The sequence below is a fragment of the Eleginops maclovinus genome, chromosome 12, assembly GCF_036324505.1.
Source record: "Eleginops maclovinus isolate JMC-PN-2008 ecotype Puerto Natales chromosome 12, JC_Emac_rtc_rv5, whole genome shotgun sequence".
Taxonomy (NCBI): domain Eukaryota; kingdom Metazoa; phylum Chordata; class Actinopteri; order Perciformes; family Eleginopidae; genus Eleginops; species Eleginops maclovinus.
In genome coordinates this window covers 5,077,002-5,101,289 of record NC_086360.1, presented here as the reverse complement: position 1 = coordinate 5,101,289, position 24,288 = coordinate 5,077,002, and the positions used below count along the sequence as shown (strand labels likewise).

The 24,288-nt window shown below is 37.2% G+C and overlaps 3 protein-coding genes and 2 pseudogenes across 3 annotated transcripts in view; 4 read left to right on the top strand and 1 right to left on the bottom strand.

Moving 5' to 3' along the window:
* Positions 1–24,288, bottom strand: part of prdm6 (PR domain containing 6) — an 84,475-nt gene that overhangs the window by 35,354 nt on the left and 24,833 nt on the right. Inside the window, exon 4 of the mRNA XM_063897912.1 lies at positions 21,643–21,770. Within this exon, the coding sequence (XP_063753982.1) occupies positions 21,643–21,770 (128 nt within the window). The remainder of the gene's footprint in view (positions 1–21,642; positions 21,771–24,288) is intronic.
* On the top strand, positions 53–898 carry LOC134873245 (GTPase IMAP family member 6-like; annotated as a pseudogene).
* LOC134873244 (GTPase IMAP family member 7-like) lies at positions 731–1,993 on the top strand (annotated as a pseudogene).
* On the top strand, positions 4,478–11,263 carry LOC134874200 (GTPase IMAP family member 8-like). Its single transcript, XM_063898243.1, has 3 exons — positions 4,478–4,572; positions 5,366–5,417; positions 6,542–11,263. Exons 2-3 carry the CDS (start codon positions 5,399–5,401, stop codon positions 9,466–9,468), a joined length of 2,946 nt encoding a protein of 981 aa, XP_063754313.1. The 5' UTR covers positions 4,478–4,572; positions 5,366–5,398; the 3' UTR covers positions 9,469–11,263.
* Positions 12,981–19,852, top strand: LOC134873977 (GTPase IMAP family member 8-like). Its single transcript, XM_063897911.1, has 4 exons — positions 12,981–13,046; positions 13,217–13,298; positions 13,892–13,969; positions 15,973–19,852. Exons 3-4 carry the CDS (start codon positions 13,951–13,953, stop codon positions 18,699–18,701), a joined length of 2,748 nt encoding a protein of 915 aa, XP_063753981.1. The 5' UTR covers positions 12,981–13,046; positions 13,217–13,298; positions 13,892–13,950; the 3' UTR covers positions 18,702–19,852.

The following is a 24,288-nucleotide window of genomic DNA, read 5'->3' as shown; positions in this document are numbered from 1 at the left end:
TTGCCCTTGGCTGCTAACTAATGATCTTTTTAATGAATTATTTCTCTTTTTTTTTACACCACCTGAACTCAGGATTGCAATATGTGGAAAAAATCCAAATGAAAAGACAACGCTTTCTAACTTCATTAGTGGACAAAAAGAAGGTTCTTAAAAAATGTCAAAGTCATTTTCACATGTCCAAGGAGAGTAGAGGAAAAAACTGTTCACAGTCCTGAAAACGGCAGACGTCTTCAGTCAGCCTGTAGATAAAGTAAAACAAGGAATAAAGAAGTGTGTGTTTCATTGCCCCCCTGGACCAAATATTTTGCTTCTGTTAGTAAACCCTTCTGATTTTACTGAGCAGGATAGGCAAAAAATCAAGGTCGTCATGAACTTCTTTGGACCAGATATTTTTAAATATGCAATGGTCATCATAACACAAAAAGATGGGCGAGGGAATCCTTCAGTTTATCAGCTCATTGAAGACTGCGGACGAAGGCAACATATAATGAAATATGGTGAAAATGAGTTTTTTGAGTATTATCATCAAGAACTGATGGAGAAAATGAAAAACATAGTGGATGAAAACAGGGGACAATATTTAACCTACACTGAAGACACAGGTCCCATGGGAGTACCTAAACGCGCAACATCACTAAATGTTTTGTGTGGGAGACATGGAAGCTGGAAGACTTTAACATACTCATCAGAGTATGTTAAAAAGCAGGAAGAGGTGTGTGGACATCCCAAGCTTGCAAGACGTGCATCAACTGTTGAACAAGATAAAAGTCACAGAAACTTTCAAAGGATGACACCCAATCGAGCGTCCATTGCACTTGGGTCAAGAACAGAATTTCCAAAGAGGGTTCAGGAGAAAAATAATCCCAAACCGCAATTGTACCGCGTAGACAAACTCTAGAGATGGGGCCCAGCACAGACCGTCTCAGGATGATGCTGATTGGGAAAACTGGCAGTGGAAATAGTGCCACTGGAAACACCATTTTGGGCAAAAAATTCTTTACTTCCGAGATTTCTCAAGAATCAGTAACCAAGCATTGCCAAAAAGCAACAGGAGAGATTGACAGGCGCTCTGTTGCTGTGGTCGACACACCTGGTTTGTTTGACACAGCTCTGTCTGCTGATGAAGTTCAACATGAGCTTGTGAAATGCATCAACATGTTGGATCCTGGACCTCATGTGTTCTTACTGGTGCTGCGGATCGGCCGATTTACACAAGAGGAAAAGGAAACTGTGGAACTGATCAAGGAATTTTTTGGTAAGAAGACAGAAGATTTCATCATCACCTGTGGGGATGAACTTGAACACCAAAGAATTGAGATTTACATAGAAAAAGATAAAGATAACTCCTTAACAAGACTGATAAATGAATGTGGAGGACGATACCATGTCTTCAATAACAAAGATCGACAGGATCGTACTCAAGTCAGCCAACTCCTGACCGAAGTTGATTCAATGATAAAGGAAATGGTGTGGCCTACTACACCTCAGATTTGTTCAGCGAATTGATGGACCTTGAAAGAAAACATCAAGTAGAAATGCCAGAAAAGGAAAGACAATTGGAAAAGGAAAAAGAGATGGAGCAGAAGAAGAGGAGAGGAGGAAAGGAACAAGAAAATGCAAGAGGAATCCCAAAAACACCAGTGGGAGCAAAAACATAAATCTCCGGGAACAAACTCTGTCAAAATCTATGAAGAACGAATGACCAGAGAGAAAGAAAACAAGGACCAACAATATCAGGAAGGTGATATAATCGGAAGAGTATATGAGGAAATTGATGAAAAAGGAAGAAAAAGAAATAATGAAGAAACAGGAAGATGAAGTCAGAAGGCAACTCGAAATATGCAATACATCATTCATAAAGATGCGTCTAGACAAGTCCGAAAAGGGTATGGAGGATCTGAAGCAGCAACAATACAAAAATGGCGTGATAATTATGCTGCTGAGTAGGAACAAAGTTTACACGAAAGACCTAAAGAAATTGAAAAAAAAATGAGAAAAAGAAATGAATGACTTGAAGGTGAACCTTTGTTTCACAGAAAAAAGAGAACATCCTGACAAAGAAATCAGTGACCTAGAGAAAACACATGAAAGGCAATTAAATAACTGGATAGAGGAACATTTCAAGAAAGCAGTCTAAAACAAGGGTTGTAACATTTTATGAAATGTTTTTTGCAATGGTCCTCCATTGACAAACCTGGCACCTCCATCTCCACACCTCCATTCATATATCCATCCAAAAATAACTGCACTGCTTCAGTTACCCATGGTGTCCCCCATGGCTCTGTACTTGGTCCCCTGCTTTTGTATCATTACTGCCTCTTGGACAGATTCTTCATCACAATAATCTTATGTTTCATTGTCATGCAGATGACACCCAGCTTTACCTCTCCACACAAACTATTTCTGCAGCCACACACTTCACATTCACGATCTGTCTCGCTGACATTAAAACATGGATGAAAACACATTTTTCAAACTAAACTGCAACAAAATCTGAAATCTTCACCATTGGCTCAAACTCCCTTACCTGCTCTACCAAAGATTTTCCACTTAATATCAAGTGCTCTATTCTAAAAAACCTCTACTCATGTCCGTAACCCTGGCATTGCCCTTGACCCCACTCTCTCCTGCCCGTATCTGACCCTTTCTGTCATTCACAGCTGGAACTGCGATCTATGCATTCATTACATCCAGACTAGATTCAAAAGCATTCAATGGTTTAGCAGCTTACATCCTAAAAAATCTCGGATATATCCAAATCTCTGCTGCATGCATTCTCAGCTCCACCCACTGTTCTTTACCCCTATCCTCCATGACCTTCACTGGCTGTTGATCATTTACAGGATTGACTTTAAAGTATTACTCGCAACAAAGCCATCAACAACCTTGCCTGTGACTAATAAATTGATATATCACATATATAATCACATATATTTACTTTTTGTTATAAATGGATGTCTATTAATTACACAATAATTGCAGTTAGCAAATATCCAAGGTAAATATTTTTGGGTTATTCTTTTGTTCAGTCGTGTTTATAATTACAGACACTTTTGACCGCTGTCACTTCAATTTATGAAAGTATTCATCCCTTATTTAGTCATTTATAATGTCGATACTCCGCAAATATACAGTTTTGTTACCTTTACACACTTCAACATAAGGCAAAATGTTTGATAATTGCTTGAAACATTTGTTTTCCAAGAGCTGATGCTTAAACATCTATAAGAATGTTTTACAATGTACTATGATGTGTTGTTCCAATTTTGCTACACAATATTTGCAAATGAATTCTTAATAAATGTACAGAGGGTAATGAACACTTGTGTGTTTTATGTGTTAAACATAAATGTGGCAGAGCTGCAGCGTCCATCTGAAGAATTTGATTCAATTTGCTGCACTTATTTTTGAATATCCGCTGCCACTGTTGCCTTTTTTCTTTTTGTTTAAGTGTCATATTTTATTTTAAAGGTTTATTGTCGAAAATCTGAACATACTGCCGTGGACAAGTGTTACCTGTTTCTAACTTACACTCATAGCTGTGAATTGCAGTGGACTTGTTTGTACCACCAACCTTTTGACATGTAATCTGGTTTCTACAATTGTGTTTACACTGTTATATTAAAGATCTCTAAAAACTGACTGAATGTTTTGTATTTGTAGTTAAAATGTCGGTGATTGTATCCATAGTGTGTGAAAAGAAGAAAAGAGTATTTCAATTCCTTTTTTTAATCTGTAATACATTAAAGGGCAACCAGATTCTTAATCAATCAGTGAAACAGCCTTTACTTGCACCTGAGAAATGTAAGTTTAAAAAGTCACAATCCTGTCGGGGTCTCACGTAGCATTTTATTCAATGCGTTCTTTGTTAAAAAATGTTTTGCTTGAAAGCAGTGATAGTTTTTCTCCTGTTTGTTTTTGTTTCTGGCCTGGAGACCTTAGCAGATGAAAAGCAGTAAAGCACTTGTTGGCAAAGACATTGTTTTTTCTCAGACTCCACCCAACAATGTTACGGGAAATACGTTAGAGCATAACTGCTTCAGGGCAAATATGAGTTGACAACAAACTCGAGATGTACCAATTGTTTTGTGACAAACTGTGGCTCAAAAGCGGCATTCCTAGAGCTAACATGATTCATGCATTCATGGTAAAGCTAGCTCAAGTGCCTCTACTTACAGCAACAAGAGATTTAACAGAAGTCAATAGGTATCTTTTTTGTTTGCCAAATACAGTATGTATAATCTAAATCCGTCCCCAGCTGCACTTCCCTTCCATTTGTGTATTTTCAGAGTTAGTCTGGATATGCATTGTTAATTCAAATGAAGGCGGAAGAGACACATTTCTCAACCACACCTATTCCACTCTTCAGGGAAGTTACGAAAAAGCAGACAATGGGAAGTCCCTTGGTTTGCCATGAGTTGTTATATTTCTTTATTTATTTTCCACCTCCAATAGTTTGTTTGCCAGGTTGTTGGCCCAGCCCCTTTGTTGTTGGCATACTCAGCCTTGACTGCTTTGAATTCATTTTCAAGCTGCAGCTTCAGAAGTGGCGAAACAAGATATTCCTTTCTGGTGAGTAGATCGAACAGATGATAAATGAGACAACTTATGAGAAGTATAACTATGTACATAGTATAACGTATGTGTTAAGGTTTCCTAGAACCAACAAATTAGATTAACGAAAACAGTTTATTCATAATCTGCATGTGTAAAAGTTTCAGCATGGGGATCTGACAGACCACACTGCTTCACTTTGTATTTGGACAGTATGCTGTTACACAAGATATGATACGACTTTAAGAGAGAATTCTGAAAAGAAGAGACATTTTGCAACCTGAAACAAAGCTAATTTAGTTTTTGCAAAGTTCACCTATATGAATATAAAAAACACATAACTTGTATTCTGTTTATAATTAACTTCAACATATTTTGATTGTTAGCTAAATCAAAGTTATTCATGTCTGTATCCCAAATGAAACAATAAACAATGAACTATATTAAACTATTCACAATATTCAGTATAATTAAGACCTATTTAATTCTAGTGTTACGCATTCAGGTGTGTCTAAATGACGCTACTTAAAGTAAACCATGTGTATTAAAGGCTATAGAAACAAGTAGTCTTCATGAATATTAACTGTGTCCAAAGAGTTTACACAATGTTCATATTAATATCTAAACTATACAATACATATTAAATTCACAATCGTTATTGAGATAAAACTTGTGAGTCGCAGGGTTGCTTATCCCATTGGAACTAAATATTTTCCACAGGCTTGTGAATTATCCAGAATAACCAACACATTTTTTCTGGACTTCATCGTTTCATTTACTTAATCCTATTTTCTTTCCATCATCCCAACAGGCACAGCTGAAGGTGGACTTCCTTTAACACAAAATGGCAAAATCAGCATGTAGTAAGTCCACTTGGATTTATAAAATAAATATGTTCTATAAGTGATAAGGAAGGCTTTAATGAAATGCTTGACATGATCAGAAATGGAGTTGCTATTAGTTATAATTATTATTAAGACAATTGCTGGCTGAGTGAATGGGAAGTTTGCAGCCTGAGAGTAACTAATTATAAAATTCTTACGGATTTTGAATTAATTTCTTATTTTTCACCAATTTACAATCAGTGGTCGTGATTGGTCGATTTTCTTGTAAAGAATGGTGTTCATTAATGTCTACCAAGATGATACCAGTTCGGCATTTTTAGTAATACCACCAAATGGCTCCAATTAAAAGGAACCTTTTTTCATCATGTAAACTTTGTTTTGTTATGTATGTCACATGCTGTTGGCTTTGTGAGGCAAAACAATGAGGGAGAAACATTACAATAATGTTGATTTAATCTTATCTACTGAGTTTTGATGTTCATTAACTGAACTTTGCCTTATCCCATGTTTTGCAGAATGCTCTAGTATTATTCTTTCTTCTAATTGCATTGATTTGAACTCAAAATGATTTAACAATGAGCAAAAAGGGACCAGGTTTCATAGGCTATCAAGACTTTTTCCAAAGATTGAGATTTACATAGTAATCTGAGCTTCTCTGTACCGGTTTATGATCTTATCAAGTTCAGTGCGCATGTGAGTTCCTCTAAGTCTGAGTCACTCTGGCTTGCTAATGTTTTTGCTGTTGTTTTCCCTATTGTTTTTGTTAGCGTCGTCAGCTAGTAGCCGCAGGATCAGTTTCACTATGTTAAGCATCTTGTAAATGAATCCCCCATAGATTGGTTAGGACATTTTGAATTGATAACACAATTATTATCAACTCTGGTTCAGGAATCAGCCAGAAGCTGTTTTTGATTTTCAAACTAAAATGTTGTTTAAATGTAAGGATAACAGATTTGCAATCCTGAATTTGGGACTAAATGGAACTATATCATCTTCATAAAGTTCAGTCAACTAAATATAATTCCAAAATTCATGTGCTTACTTTCATAGTTACATTATATAACTTCTGCAAGTGACATTAATGAGGATAATGATATTCCCTCATGTTACATTTTAATGCTTTTGTTCTCATTGTTTTACAGCATCTGATCTCAGGATTGCAATATTTGGAAAAAATCCAAACGAAAAGGCCACGCTGAGTAACATCCTGACACACACAAAAAAAGATGGTTCCTTCCAAAGAACTCAAAACCAATTTTCACATGTCCAAGCAGAGTGGAGGAAAAAACCTTTCAAAGTTCGGAAAACTGCAGACGTCTTCAGTCTGCCAATGGGGAGTGTTAGACATGAGATAAAGAAGTGTGTGTTTCATTGCCCCCCTGGACCAAATGTTTTGCTTCTGTTAGTAAACCCTTCTGATTTTACTGAGCAGGATAGGCAAAAAATCAAGGTCGTCATGAACTTCTTTGGACCGGATGTTTTTAAATATGCAATGGTCATCATAACACAAAAAGATGGGCGAGGGAATCCTTCAGTTTATCAGCTCATTGAAGACTGCGAACGAAGGCAACATATAATGAAATATGGTGAAAATGAGTTTCCTGAGAATGATCATCAAGAACTGATGGAGAAAATTGAGAACATAGTGGATGAAAACAGGGGACAATATTTAACCTACACTGAAGACACAGGTCCCATGGGAGTACCTGAATGCGCAAAACCACCTCTAAACCTGGTTTTGTGTGGAAGACATGGAAGCTGGAAGAATACAGCATCCGATGCACTTCTGGGAGAAAGAAAGTCTGGTCCGCATGTTGAATCATCTGAGTGTGTTAAAAAACAGGGAAAGGTGTGTGGACGTTGGGTTACCCTGGTGGAGCTGCCTGCCTTGTATGGAAAACCTCTGAACACAACAAAGAAAGAATCATTGGAGAGCATCGTCCTCTGTGAACCTGAGGGCGTCCATTGCTTTGTCCTGGTCCTGCCTTTAGAACCCCCAAGTGAGGAAGAAAAGAGAGAGCTAGAGACCATCCGAAACACGTTCAGCTATAAGATGAATGATTTTACCATGATTCTTTTCATTTCCGATGCAAATCATAATGTTGGGAGGTTTCTAAATGAAAACAAAGACATCCAAGTTCTCCTTCAGAGCTTTGGTGGAAAATATACTTTCTGCAACATTAAGAACAAGCTGTCAGTGTCTGAAGTTTTACTTTCTTTGGAAAATATGAGAGTTGTGGGATCCAAAGGCTTCACAAAAGGGATGCTTCCTAAGCTTATAAGACGTGCATCAACTGTTGAACAAGATAAAAGTCACACATACTTTCAAAGGATGACACCCAAAAGAGCGTCTGTTGCAATAGGGCCAAAAACAGAATTTCCAAAAAGGGTTCAGGAGAAACAGCCTACCAAGCCGCCAATTTTACCGCGTAGACACGCCCTCAAGAAGGGGCCCAGCACAGACTGTCTCAGGATGATGCTGATTGGGAAAACTGGCAGTGGAAAAAGTGCCACTGGAAACACCATTTTGGGCAAAGAACACTTTGTTTCCAAAGCTTCCCCAAAGTCAGTAACCAAGTACTGTAATAAAATAACAGGAGAGATTGATGGGCGGTGTGTCACTGTGGTAGACACCCCTGGATTGTTCGACACAGCTTTGTCCAACGACGAAATTCAACAGGAGCTTTCAAAATGCATCAGCATGTTGTCTCCTGGACCCCATGTATTCTTACTGGTACTCAGGATTGGTCGGCTTACAAAGGAGGAAAAGGACGCAGTGGAACTGATCAAGGAGTTTTTTGGCAAGAACTCGGAATATTTCATCATTGTTTTATTCACCAGAGGCGATGAGCTTAAACACCAAACAATTGAAAGTTACATAGAAGAAGATAAAGATAACTCCTTAAAGAAACTGATAACTGAATGTGGAGGAAGATACCATGTCTTCAATAACAACAATCTGGAAAATCGCACGCAAGTCAGAGAGCTCCTGACTACCGTTGAGACAATGATAAGGAAGAATGGGGATGGATACTACACCTCAGATTTTTTCAAAGGAGCAGAGGCTGCCATACAAAAGGAAATGGAGAAGATCATGAAAGAGAAGGAAGCAGAGATACAGAGGGAGCAGAGGGACTTGAAAATAAAACACCAAGAAGAAATAAAAGAGACAGAAAGAAAATTGGCAGAGGTAACCTCTAAACTGGATCAAGAAGTACAGAGAGCTAAAGAAAAGGAGAAACACATAGAGAAGATGGAGCAGCAAGAGAGGAAGAGAGAAATAGAAAGAGAAATGAGAGAAGAAGAGGAAAGGAACAAGAAATGTTATGAGGAATTGCAAAGACACCAATGGGAACAAAAACTAGAAGCCCTGGAGGAAAAACTGTATTATCTCTCAGAAAACAGTCCTATTGCTGACGTGATGGTATTAATACAGGCCAGAAAAGACATGAGACAAGAACGAGAGGCCTGGGAGAAGGAAAGAAAGGAATGGTGGCAAAAACAGTATGAAGAAGAAAGACAGAGGCAAGAGGAGCAAAAACGCTGTGAAAAGCTAAGACAAGAACAGGAGCAGGAAATCAAAATAATTGAAAAGAAAAGGAAAGAAGAGGAAATTATCGGAAGGGAACATGAAGAACGAGAGCGCAAAGAATTAGACAAACTTTATGAGGAAAGAATGGGGGGAATAAGAAAGAAAAAAGAAGAGGAGGCCAGAAAACAAGGTGAAGAGCACAACGAATTCAGAAACATGTTTAATAAAGGTGTTTCATTCGATATGGACAGGCCGGAAAAGGAAAAGGAGGATCAGAGGAAGTTGCAACGAGACAAAAATAACTTGATGATACAACAGCTGAGCAAAAACAAAAAATTCCAAAAAGACATAATGAAACTAAAGAAAAAACAGGAAGAAGAAATGAATGACTTGAAGAAGACACATTTTCTTCACAGCACAGAACTTCTAAACCAAGAAGTCAGTGACCTAGCGATAAGACATGAGAGGGAAATAGATCACTGGGTACAGGAACATTTGAAGAAAGCAATTGAAAACAGTGCTTGTATCATTTTATGAGATGTCACACCAACACAGCTACAAAACTGCCATATTTTGTTTTTCTTTCATACTGAACCAGCATATATACATAAATGGCCTCTATCAAGTTGTTCAGATGCCCTTCCCTTGATTAAAGGGGCCCTATAATTGGGGTTTCCCTTTCCTGTAGTGTGTTATTTTGGATTTTGTGCATGTAAATGGTCTGCAAAGGCTCAAATCCCAAACTTCCTTCCAAAGGGAGTTTTTCTCTCCCACACACTCCACCCGTGCCTGCACCTCCTCCATATGCTCCTTTGTTTACTTCTGCTACATAGTGGCATCACCATGTAACACTCGCACTTCTATTGGCCAGCGTTCCAACACATTGTGCGCGATAGGCTAGGGGGCAGTGATCAATCTCAACAGAGGCTGCCAGCTAACCAATCACCGCAGACTGGGCTCTTGTGCGTCTGTTAACACTTGAGTGGCCCCCACATCACTTCTTTAACTTTGACTATTGTAGTAACTACAAGTTTGACTTTATGTGTCCTTAAGCTATAAAGGGTGGCTGTAGCTGTCAGTCGTCTTTCAATCAGAAGCTTAAGGGTTCGATCCTAGCTTTATGGTTTATTTGCAACATTTTGTATTTGCATGTTTCGTGAGGTGGGTGAAGATGTTTCTTTATTTGCATGTGTTTTGGCCCCTTTTATGTTTTTATATTTACCTCACTTTTAAGACGTTTTTCTTAATGGAAATGTTTTGGGTTCGCACCTGTCGGTCACCATACAGCTGGAGAAATTATTTACCCTTTAAAGAACAGTGTCTAGACAGTCTATCTTGTCCTTTAAAATATCTATTTTTACACAAGCCAAACCAATACTTTCAAATTGGTTTATATTTATTTAACTTTGAAAACACTAATGAATGATGGATGAAAAATATAATCATGGATTTATTACATTCTTTTGTTGTTGCAGTAAACACTGTATGTATATATATTAAAATATTAGAAAGTTTCACACCATAATAACTCATTGTGAATGCGATTCCTTTGCACAGTCTCCAAATACACTCTGTTGTTTCTTGTAAGTGCACTCGCCAATTATAATTGTTTTTTTTTTTTTGTATATATGGCAACAGTGTTTGAATGGTTATACTTCCTTTTTCGAGCTGATGTATAAAAATGTACCACTTGATCTACTGTAACAGTGTGGGAGCCTGTACAAACCACAATGTGTTGTGTTGATGTTGCGCGTGTACAATTATTTTGAGATTTAGTTTCAAAACCATATTTAACAATACGTTCTTACTACACATACAGAGGGTAGGAAAAATTACTTGTGTTATAAATAATTGTGTCAACTGTTGTTGAAAAATTTGACTTGCTGAGTTTGTTCTGAACATCATCTCTGCAGCCACTGAAGAGACTCAGATTTCATTATAAAGTTTCATTGTCTTACCATGGGGGCCAAACGTTTTGTGTTTACAGGCAGCCTTGAGCAGCGATGTATGCTATGTAGTCGGTTGTTATAATTAGGGCTGACTCAGGCTTGCCTTGAAATTCCTTCTGGGTCATATTTTTTATTGTATTTGTATTTTATATTAACATTTCCATTTTTGTCAAATGGATAGTTTATCTTGGAATATGTTTCTATATTTTTGAGTGTAAAGCCCCCAGAGACAAATGTGATTTGAGATATTGGGATGTGTAAATATGTATATTTGATTTGCTACACCCACAGACTGCATATGTAAAGGGTAACAACCACCTTCTGAGTTGTGATGTGGTTTCTAAAGTCGTTCCCTTAAATTAAATATCAGTCCGTAACAGCTAGTGAAATTAACTGTGTCTTCATTCATTTTAAATGCTTTTAATATACATTTCCCTTCAGAGAAAAAGCCCAAATATCTGTCTTCATTTTAAATATCTTATTTGTTATTTGTATCAACACAAGGCAAGTAGAATCTAAATTAGTCAGTTAACATTTGATTGTTTACCTTTTCCCTTTTCACTTATATATGTGACAACAAACAGACTAACATGAAATTATCCATTTTTTAAAGTTTGGTCTCCTGCCAATTTTGGTCAACTATTTTCATAATAAAAAAAGGCACATTCCTAACACTTTGGTCAAAGGTTGCAATAGACTGTAAAACAGAATAATCATCTGTTGTGTTTTCAAACTTAAAATATGTAAATTGTGCTAAAGGAGGCGGGCTTCATTGGTTTCAACTTGGCTATTCCAATGTAAATGATAATTACTACAGTAATCCTTTTAAATGTAAGCAGGGACACTGCACATTAATTAACACGAGCACTTGAGTCCATCAATTAAAAGCTGCTTGAAAGCAGTGAGGATAAGAAGTGAGTCTCCTCTTTGTTCTTTTCTTGCCTGAGAGAAACAAAAATGCTGAGGCAAATATAAACATGTCTGAATGAGCAAAGCTTTGCTTCAGGGCAAAGTTTCAGCCAACTTCGAGGTTAACACCCATCTCAACTTGGCTGCTGGTCAACAAAACTGTAGAAAGTCTTCGGTGACAATCATTGGTTCAAACAGTACATTCCTGATGTTTAGCAAACATGATTAATACAATCAAGGTAGTCAGCCAGCTCACCTGCCAACCTTTGCAGCGATTTGAGATGATCTAAAGGGAGTTGTGCCACTCTGCTTCTTTCCGAAATATTTCATTATTAGCTGTGTTTTGTTCTTTAGCTTGCTAACTGAGAAATTATCAAAATGGCAGGTATTTGCTATCTATTAACTGATGAGGTCTAGGCATCAACCGTACAGGAATTCACACGTGATGTGTCAAAGGTAGGGATTCTTAGGGAGTCAGTCAGTTTCAGTAACTCTTTGAACAGTTACCAAGCCCTATTGATACATATACTTAAAGGGGTAGTTCAGAATTTTGGACATAGGACCTCATTTCCAAGTTAGCCAGTGGTATTTATCAGAGGAGACCGTTTTCAACATGTTTCATCCAGTCCTTCTAGTTGCAGAGTTCTCTAGTGCTAGGCTAGCACAAGTCAACGGTTGCTGCTAGCCTGCCAATGAAAACAGTCTTACCCACTCCACCCGTAATGATGATGATGTGAGCAAACGAGCAAAAGCATTTAATATTCTCCATATTCACTACAAATCCACTAAAGCAGTCATTGGCAATGACATTATGTGTTTTTAGACTTCCTTAAACAATGCAAAGAGAAATATGTAGGAGCATAACTTTGCTACAATGCCAGCTTAAAAGGAAACACCCATCTCTAGATGGGGCATCTTTCATGACAGTAATATGTAAATTAGTTGTGTTGTCTTATTGACGTTTGACATTTAATTGATTTAATTGACTTTTGGCTGCATCTTGCTGGGAACAAATTACTTTTGATTTCCTCATGACGGGAAAGCCTTTGTGTTATACCACACCTATACCAGTCTTTAGGGAACTTCCACATTAGAGAGATAAGAGACCAATTCCCATAAGTGTCACATCAGGGATTTTTGTGTTATTGTTGTCATACCTATGTTTGGACCTGCCCTCTCGACTCTTCAGATAAAAATGTTTTGCCTGTGAGAGTTCATCTTATTTTAGAACTCGTCCTTGCAACAAGAAATAACCTGGTGAGTAGATACATTGTAAAATAAAAATGTAATTTACAATAAATATGCAGAATGTTTATAAAAATAAGAATGACTTTATTAATCACAGACTGGGACATTTTTGAAAAGCCTTTAAAAAAATGCTTCATCTTTCAATGGATTCATTAACACAGTTCATTTTTAACTCTCAGGTGTCGACTGCTCTGCTGATCAGAAGGTCACAGCCACAATGAAAAATACACTACACTGAGAGAGCTACGACAATAACCTCTGGTGAGAAAATAAATGACAGCTAGCAGCAAGATGTCCTTTTTTCTAGCTATCAGCATGTTTAGGGTGGTCGCACTACCAGGGTAGGAGGCACAACAAATCATTGTCAGGTGGTAGGAGTATATAAAATATTCATTAAAGCCACAAAAGAATATTTTTTATGGAAAAAAGGGTTGATATTATGTAAATGATGTTTTTGGTGGGGAAACTAAACATAGCAATGAATTTAAAAACTTTGATTATTGTAAAAACAAACAAAACTATACAATAATACCGTTAGACAACGTAAAAATCCAAGGGTCGCTTGAAAATATTTGCGTTGATTAGAATATCTTTGAATGCTTTGACGTGTTTTTCAGCAAAGATTTGTTGTATTTTCCAGTTGTTTTTTTTGCCCAGCAAGCGAGTCCGATTGTTGTGTTCCCCTAGGTTAAAAAGAAACAAACCCTGTAAAACTCTCCAGTCTTACAAAAAAGTATTCCAATTTAGGGGTGTAATAATAAGTAAACAATATTTACTCAGACTTCACTGTGGAATAATTGTGTTTGGCAACTTTATGTCATAATCTAATTTTGCCTTTTCTTAAAACTCAACAGTCAATCAAAAGCTCCTCCAATTGAAGAACTCTCCCTTAAGTTTGCGTCGAAGCAACACAATGGCAGCACCAGCTTTTGGTGAGTATGTTCTGTTATCAATAAGGCATATGTTTTCACTGAAACCAAACATGATAACAGAAATTAGGTAAACCACACAAAAGAGGGAGTGTATAAGACTGTGGCAGACCAAAAGAATGGGGAGGGTTCTTGAGACTGACTTGTTGCCTAGCCTGTTTTAGTTGGCATATCTAGTCATACTCATTATACATGTTGGCAATGAACACGAAAAAGAGTGACACATTCACACAGGCCAAAGCAAAAACTATTGATATGAAGTGTTAAGCCTTCTGAATGCAACCACACATGCTCTGGTAAAAACTGAAACATTGCATTTAGTGAATAGGGTGCCAGCTCCGTCCCGATTAAGGAATCATTAAAAGGTTACTGTCTTATGATAGACTATTGTATTAACCTTGTAGTCATTTGTGTTATATATTTTTTCATATTGACAATATGCTTTTACTGTAGTTTTAGGATGAATGAGACACATGACAAATTGCAATATTTCCGCATTTCTTTCCTTGTCATACACTTGTCTTGAAAATACACTGAACTGTGACTCCAAAGCTGAGGGACATGCCAGACTTAGATTTTTTGTGTACATCTCCTGAAGCCGTAATGCTGTAAATACTATAGAAAAGACACAGACATTTTTCCCAGGGATCTTTACAGCCCAAACCAAAGCTTAGGTCAAAGGGGCAGAAATGTCAGAAACTTCTAAAAAGTGCCAGGACTGGTCTTGAGTGATGGTTACGGGATGTGTCGTTTAAAGCTGTGCTGAAACATTGTACACAATGGTACATGGCTGTATATCTGTTCATGTTAATCATGTTTTGTTCCTTTAAAGGCAAATGATTGGTCAATGTTGTGTTCAAATGTTTTCTAAGACCGAAGACAAACAACAATACAAAATGAATTGAAGTATAACGGACATTCTCATTCAAAACAACGCAGTGGGATGGAAAAAGCTGAAACCAACTTTATGGATACCATTGCCATGCAAAGAATTATGACAGTTTTAGCAGGCCCACTCGTTCTATATTGTGGACAATGCCCAGTGATGCCCATTTCCTTTTTTGACAAGTTAACTGACAACGGTAACATGCTCAATGTCCGTACTGCTCTCATTCTGTTCCTTTGCAACAACACTACCCTGTGTGTACGATAATCTGAAATCTGGAGTTCAAAGTCAAAGAGCCATAAAAAGTGCCTAGGTTGCTTGTCTCTCAGGGTTGATTAACGGGCAGTTTAAAACCAGTTATCAGATTGTACCCACATGGCTGTAGCTATTAGGTTTTTTGATATTGATGATGATTTACCCCTTTAAGGAAATTATTGGTTAATGTAAAGTCAAGACATGTGACAGCTGCAGCGGGCTAACTTTTGGTCAGTGCACAGTGTGTGCCCCATTTTATTTAGAACATGTCAAATGACCACGGCAAACTGTTCAATGTCCGTCCTGTGCCCCTTCTAAATGCAAAACACCACTCCCATATTTGTGTCTAAATAACACCATTTTTAAACTAGAGTCGACCTCTTAGGTTTCTTTTATGGAACAACCTGCAAATCATTATTATGTAACCTCGAATTCGATGGTATGGAGATTTTTATATAACAATACAATGTTCAATATGCATTGGGTTCCCAAATGGATAACCTTATTATCAAGTCATCAACATATAGCAGAATCTTAATAGGTTGCATCTCCCAAAAAGGATTTGTTGAGGATATTTCAAAAGAATCAGATTTATATATCAACATATTTTAGAGATTTTCTGAATGTGACTTAAAGGCAATTACAAATGGTAAACAATATGGGACAACTTCAGTTAACCAATTTAGTACAGGATCAACTGAAACCTTTTACAAAACACAAGTTTAAGGTGTATATGTTTATCCTAGACTTTAAATAACTTAAACAAATTCATGTTTGAACCATTTAGAAAAATGGAAAACGGACATTAAATATTAGCTCGTGGACTCACGGAAATGTTAATAATTTGGCTTTTGTCGTTTTACAGCATCTGAACTCAGGATTGTGGTGTTTGGAAAGGAATTTCATGAACAGACAACACTTAGTAACTTCATCACAAGGGAAAAAGACTCTCCTTATCTGAACAAGCAAAAGCAATGTAAAGTTAGCTATGGAGAACGGAGGGGGGAAAAACTAACAGTAGTGAAAACCTCAGATGTCTTCAGTCTGCCTGTGGATAAAATAAGACATGAGATGAAAAAGTGTGTGGCTCTTTGCACCCCAGGACCAAATATCTTACTTCTATTACTAAAGCCTTCTGATTTCAATGAAGAGGACAGACAAATATTGAAGTTCATCCTCAATTTCTATGGTCAAGATGCTTTTAAATACTCAATGGTTATCCAAACTGAAAATGGGGAGGTACAGAATGCATCTCTAAACAAAGTAATCCGAGACTGCAGACAACGGCAGCAAAGCATCGACTTTGAAAAAAAAGCTTTTACTGACAACGATTATCAAGCACTGATCAAACAGATGGAAAAGATAGTGAGTGACAACAAAGGGGGATATCTAAACTTTACTGAAGATGATCCCAGGACAACATCTTTAACTTCCGATCCCTTCCTAAACTTGGTGTTGTGTGGGAGATTTGGAGACCTAAAGAGTATAGTGGCGAATGCCATTCTTGGAGAAAGTATGTTTTGTCCACCTTCTGACTCATCGGAGTGTGTTAAACACCAGGGCGAGGTGTTTGGACGCTGGGTGTCCCTGGTACAGCTGCCTGCCTTGTACAGAAAATCGCAGGAAGAAGTGATGAAGGAATCATTCAGGTGTATCTCCCACTGTGGCCCTGAGGGTGTCCATGCCTTCATCCTGGTCCTACCTGTGGGTCCCCTTACTGATGAAGACAAGGGAGAGTTAGAGACCATCCAGAACACATTCAGCTCTCGAGTCAATGATAACACCATGATTCTGTTCACAGTCAAGACAGATCACAATTCTCCATCTGTTGCAAGATTTATGAAAGAGAACACGCACATCCGGGAACTCTGTCAGAGCTGTGGAGACCGATATGTTGTCTTCGACCTCAGTGACAAGCAGCAGGTTTTCAATGTGTTGCACACTGTGGAAAAGATGAGAGCTGGGAAATCCAAAGGCTTCACAAAGAAAATGATGGCCAAGCCCAGGGCGAAGACGGCTGACTATAAACGGAAGAGCAGTGAATACCTCAGGATGGTGCTCATTGGGAAAACCGGTTGTGGAAAGAGCGCAGCAGCAAACACTATTCTTGGCAGAGAATGCTTCAAAACTAAAGCAAGCGCAAAGTCAGTGACCGAGTTTTGCCAAAAAGAAACAGGAGAGATTGATGGACTGCCCGTTGTAATAGTCGACACCCCTGGCTTGTATGACACAACTCTGACCCATGAACAAGTCAAACAGGAGCTCGCAAAATGCATCAGCATGTTGTCTCCTGGACCCCATGTGTTCTTACTGGTGCTGGAGATTGGCCGCTTTACACAGGAGGAGAAGGATAGTGTGCATCTGATCAAAGAATTCTTTGGCGAGAAGTCAGGAGACTACATCATCGTTTTATTCACCAGAGGAGATGAACTGAATGACCAAACAATTGAGAGTTACCTAAAAGAAGACGACGAGGAAGAGTTATTAAAACTGATAACTGAATGTGGAGGAAGATACCTGGTCTTCGATAACAACAATCTGAAAAATCGTACTCAGGTGAGCCAGCTTCTGACCCAAGTTGAGTCAATGATAAGGAAGAATAGTGAAAGTTGCTACACCTCTGAGATGTTCCAAGAATCTGAGGTGGCCATACAAAAGGAAGTGGAGAGGATACTGCAAAGGAAGGAAAGCAACATACAGAGAGAGATAGAGTACTTTGAAAATAAACACAAAGAAGAAATGCAGGTAAAGAAGAGACAATTGGCAGAACAAATATCCAAAACAGAAAAAGAAAAATACTTGAAAACCAAACTATTCAAGATGAAGGAGGAGTTCATTAAGGAGGAGCAGGTCAAGGTCAAGAGAAAACAAGAGAGGAGAAAAGCAGAGGAAACAAAGAGAAAAGGTCTGGACCAAATTCAACAAATAGAGTTGGGACAAAGTCCTGCTAATTCATTCAATGCGAAGTGGACGCAAAATAAAGAAGAGAAGCGAGAGAAAGAGACTCGGGAGAGAGATCGTAAGGACAAATTGGAGAAACAATATCTAGAAGAACAACAGAAACTAGTTGAGGAGGAAAGTCAACTTAAAAAGCTCAGAGAGGAATACGAAAAAGAAAGACTGGAATATGAAAAGGTGAGGAAAGCAGATCTAATTAGAAAAGAACAACTGGAGAAAGAATTGAGGGAACTTCAAGAAAAAGTATTGAAAAATCAGGCAGATATCCAGAAAAAACATAAGGAAGAGGCCAGAAAGCAAGCTGAAGAATGCAATGAATTCCAACTCAGAAACACCGATGTCTTTGCAGCTCAGGTCGAAAAACATGACAAGGAAATGGAAGACCTGAACGAGAAGCAACAGAAACACAATGACTCGCTAATACAACAACTATGCAAATACAAACCGTATCAGAGAGATTTTGATGGATTGAAGAAAAAACAAGAACAAGAAATGAATGACCTGACTGTGACACTTTGCCCACCAGAAAATATGGACAAGGTAATCCATGATATGAAGACAAAACATGAAGAAGAAAAAAATACCTGGATACGAGAACATGTCAAAAAGTCCAGAGGTAGGTGTGTCATTTTGTAAACCCTTTTCCCAAGACCCAACTTCCGTGGCAAAGCAATGAAGCCAATGTGGAAGTGCCAAAAACAGAATGTCCACCAAAAGGTCACCTGAGGCTGGCTTCAAAAGGATTCATTCCCATAGATCCCCACCACCCTCACCGATTGCAACAGCTTTGTGTTCATATTTTAGGAGGCAGCAGCAAAGTTTCAAACTATATACTATTATATACAGTATAAAGATTTCATTTTGAAACTAGTCCACCAGCACTTACAAAGGCTTGGCTTATTTTAAGCAAATATATCCATATTACCTGTTGTTCTACATGTGTATCTTTATAGTTATCGGCACAAATTGTAAGTCCCTTTGGATAAAAGTGTCAGTTATTAAAATGTAAAGTCATTTAATGTCATTTTTTTTTTCTCCAGTTACATATATCAATGTTTTTTAACAAATGTACATGTTGTTTGTGGGATCCATGTAGAGCTCTTGAATTCCTGACACCCCTACCTGACCTGTGTGAACCTAGGATTAGTCACTTTATTCTTTTAATAAGTATTGATTACTATATTCAGTTTATACTTTTTTACGTGTTTACTAATTACTTTCTTAATTGTCAGTGCCACTCTTAAGATACTTTCGTAGAGTGTTCACTCTTCGTCTGATGTAATTTAGATTCAGAAGAGTAAAGGTCCTTTCACATATTTTTCTATGCTTTTCTGCAAGATGCTTTTCTATAACTTCTTCTCTAAGGGGGCAACTATTTTCTCATCTTTTGTGACCATGTCTCGCCTTTTTTGAGACCCTAACCCTAACCCTAACCCTAACCCGGCGCACAATAACCTTTCAAACCTTAACTATGTGCCTATAGTATGTAATGCCTCTACCAAATCAAACACATATTCTCTGTAATTAGATGCGTAAAGGTATTTATGACATAACTAACTTTAATGATGAATGTAATTTTTTATCAACAATGAGCAGTTATACAAATTAATTGTATATCCAGCTTAAGAAGGTACGTATATATAGATATGTATTGTTTTATATAGTTTTTCAGTTGTGGTTATTACTTCAGAAAGTTACTATTGTATTAGGTTTGATTTTGTAATACACTGCTCAAACTGTATTGTCTTTTTTTCTTGGTAATGAAAATAAACAATTGATAAAATGTGGTATTTTGTGACTGTGTTCAGACCCTAAACTCCACGAGGTCTGTTTGATTTTATTAGAAGGTGTGGCCTTATTGACCTACATACACACCTACATTACTTTTAAACTACATTAAGAAGTTATAATGCGTCACAATTTTAATGAATAATACACACATTTTTCCCGATGACTGTATGGTGTTCCTCACACGACATATGCTGTATATATAACATTTAGTATTTAATCATGTCCTTGCTTTCCCCTTTAAAAGGAATTTATATTTTACTCATTCAAAAAGAGGCGAAGGCCATCAATAGAACTGCTTAAGTAACTTTGAAATACCTTTGAAAATGTTATAAGCATGAAGTAAAACATTTTTTGATCGATAAGGTAAGAATTAAAGTAAATAGTTTGGTATTTTATGTTACCTTACATAAAATACATATTAAATTAAACACAATTAAAAACATCAACTACAGCATTAAGTTTAATGTATTTATAGCAGTTTTTTCATTTTGACCTGAATTAAGAAAGGGAAAACCAGAGGAATGTTCTCAAGTGCTTTTAAATGTTAATTGTTTGTTTTTTCTTTGTAGATTGATATTAAATGTATTTAAGTTTTAACTGTATCTAATTTAGTTTGTCAAATAATTTGTGAAATTGCAAATAAATAGATAAAAACTGAATTAGTACAATAAGTTTGTCAAATTTGCTGTTGAGTCCCTAAGAACACCACCATGTACTCAATGCTATCAGCACATTCTTTAACTGCTGACTATGCCAAACTTATCAGAACACAGTTTCTTTGTTTTCGAAACTGGCTACTTCCTGTTTAGGTGGTTCGTCCAGATTCTTAAACTTATTTTCTTGAGTCAAGACCATAACAGCAAACACAGTGTATTACCATAACTGATTGTCACCCTTTAATGATCAAAAACTAAACATTCAAAATATCAACCATTTCAAAAAAAGTAGTACTGTTAAAAAAGGTCAGCTATGTAAGTTTAGTTAGCATATTAGCTAATATGGTAGCTTAGCTTCTCGTGTCTTTACTTGAAAAAAAAGATCTGAGATGTGCGCTTGCAAAGTAGAGGTAGCAGGTGACAAAATAAAAATTACAACCTACATAAATGTTTGATTGGCATACCTACAGGTTGATTTGCCTGTTCTGGTAATTTTCAGGTTTGTGTTTGTATTTTGTGTCTCTACTGTGACACTACTGTCTCCATGCTTTAATGTTCAAAAGGCTCTTTATTTTTCTCATACTGCCGGTGCTGCAGCACCTCTTTTCACCCTCTGTCTGAAACCAGAGCGCAGTCTGCTCTGATTGGTTAGTTATTACCACTGGATAATGATTATTGGTGCACTAATGTGGTCCTCACAGCTAGTAAAAGTGGAGCTCATTTCAATACTGTGTACACTGCTGCTCGATAATTTAACCTGTAATTATGTGTCAATTTTTTTAATTTACGAGTTGATTTATACTTTGTATTAGCTAAGAATCTGAATCTGTGAAGTAGCTTAATCTGTCAGATAAGTGTAGCAGAGTACAATATTGGATACTGAAAGTGGAGTGGAGGAGAAGTATAACGCAGAACAGAAAATAGTACTTGGTTAAAGTACAACTGCCTCAATAGAGTAATATACATGTATATATAGCGATCCCCAGTTTACAATTTTTTCTGATTCCGTCTTTTTTTCTCTGCACTAATGGATTACAGTTTCATTTTCATTGTATCCGATTATGTAATTCTGTTACATGTTATATTTTATATAGACCTTTGCTAAACATTACTTTAAGAAGCATCCTTACCTGTACTGGACCACCATCATGTTCTGCTCCCCACAGTGCCGGGCGCAGCGGATATACCTCATCCAGCTGGACTTACTGGGATCATTACCATCAATAAAGTGCTGTAACGTCCCTTCTGCATCGTAGATCTGGAAAACACAACGGAACAGGGTTAAAAGCTGAATGCGGAATAATAAGTCAGACGTTCTTGGTTTGCCAGTATTAGGCAAACGCAAAACAAATTGTGGTTACATTTAGAAGGAGCGCACACAGTGTTGGTATTTCAGGGCAGTTCTGCACCTTGAAGAGTAGTAACATAAGATACACAAGCTGCAACTACTATTTGCAATATCTTAAGAACCAATTGATCCACTGAATGTATTAAACATTTTTTAGATGATCTAACAAATCTAATTAAAGCCATGTTTACAGGAATATCTTATACTGTGTGTAACTTCATGATATTTCTGTTATGATAAAGATCGCAAGACTTATTTATTTCTGTTCATGCCGAAGCTGAGATCCTTCAACGTGTGTATAAAGATGTTGGAGTTCTTCTATCAGTCTGTTGTTGCCAGTGCACTCTTCTTTGCTGTGGTCTACTGGGGGGGGGGGGTTAACAAACTGATTAACAAAGCTGGCTCAGTTATCAGCATCCACCTGGACACATTTGTATATGTGGTGAAGAGGAGGACTCTGAACAAAATGTTGTCCATCATGGATAACCCCACCCACCGTCTCCACCTGCTGCTGGACAGACAGCGGAGCTCCTTTTCTAACAGACTACTCCAGCTCCGCTGTCACAGAGACAGGTACAGGAGAACATTCCTGCCTGCTGCCATAAAACTTTATAACAACTCTGCTCTGCCTGGCAGAGAACTCACTGCTGCACAGTTTTGGTACCGCCCCTCCAGTACCGTATACAACCATGAACATTTTGGCTACTCACAAAACTGTGATTGATATACTCCCATATGCATATGTTTCCTGCTACTGTAATATAAAGTGGAACATTCCAAATGATCTATAACATTTTATATTGAGTATTCTTGTGGTTTATGTCCTTTATAATGTAGATATATGTATATAGACTGCTGTTTATTGCTTTTAATGTTAACTTTTTAAATTTTTATATATGTCTTGGCCCAGCAACCAATCATTATGCTCTTGTCTGCACTCTGGTAATGTGGTTATCACATGCCTGCTAGGTGTAAATCGTTAATAAAAACTCAGCAAAAAGACTCTCTGAGGTCTAAAAACACATTTTCACATTAGAAGTAAAAAAAAAAGCGAGCATGAACATAAAACATAAACCAAAGGAGCGTTTAAAAAAGTGTAGTAAAAAGCTGAATATTATTTTTTGTAGGCTTAAAACACAAAAAGCAAAGAATTTTCCATTGGATTTTTGATCATTTCCAAAAATAAGCTGTGGCAAACAAATGTTCACAATACTTATACGTTTGTTTAACAGGATAATCTTCACGTATTAACACCACTTTGTTGATTTTTGAAGCATGAATGCAATCAGCATTAGTAAAAAGTTATAAATAAACAACATCACGGCACACTAAGCTAAAGGCGGCTAATATTCAGCCTGATAACGTCTCATTTGCCACTTGTTAGTAACCGCCATGTTTGAAACACATAGAAGCTTTGGAGATTAACAAGATGGGTATTTACTGCCATATTGTATGTCATGTCTGAGCAAAACATGAAAACCTCTTAAGCTTGTGTTAGCCACAGATCTAACCAAAAACACATCTGGAAAACCAGAAGTGTTCAAATGCTAACTCATTTCCAGTTTTTAAGACTCATTGCACCACTCTATTTAGAAGCATTTAAGGAAATACTCATGTACAAGTATGTCTAAGTGATACTTAAGGACAGTACTGGAGGAAACTGTTCTATAAAGACTTTTAAAGATGTTAATCTGGTGCAAACATACAAATTCATCATTCAATAGAAGGATTCACAATACGCAGTTAAATGGAGTCGATGTCCCTCCGCCTCTCTTTGTGTTCATTATTAATCCATCTCTCCATCCATCCATGTTGATGCAGTGTGACTGTATTGAAGAGGCGTTGAGTGCGTTTATAAGGTGATGACCTGAGCCAATAGCCGGCTTCTCTGCTGTCCATACAGCCAGCAAACAATCAATGCAGTAAATGAGTGTGGGAATCAGAGGAAACAGCCTCATTTATGATTCGCTGCATGTAAGCACTTTAATCTGTCTGAACACCATCCTGTCTCGTGTATTTCATAATGTGACACGTAGATTTAAACATATTTTTAATAGTTTACATGACTTTGTATTGTTTAGGTTTATTTGTTGTTACATACAGTATACTGTACATGCTAATAGTAAGTATACAAAATAAAATAGCAACTATAGCAAGACAACAAGAAAATGTAAGTGGCTTATGAAATCAGCAACAAACACAATTTAAAGCCACTGTTCTCCAAATGAGATCTATATTATTTACTTTGTTTATTTATTTACATGTGCAATGCCTTTCTGATGCATTCTGTAACAAAAATATTTCCTAATTTCGGGATCAGTGAAGCATATCTAATCTAATTTGTTTAGCAATGAAATCATTGTTTGTACATTTCTTAATTTTATCACGATGCCTGTGCTTTGTAACTTGTCCTGATATATTGTGTTTC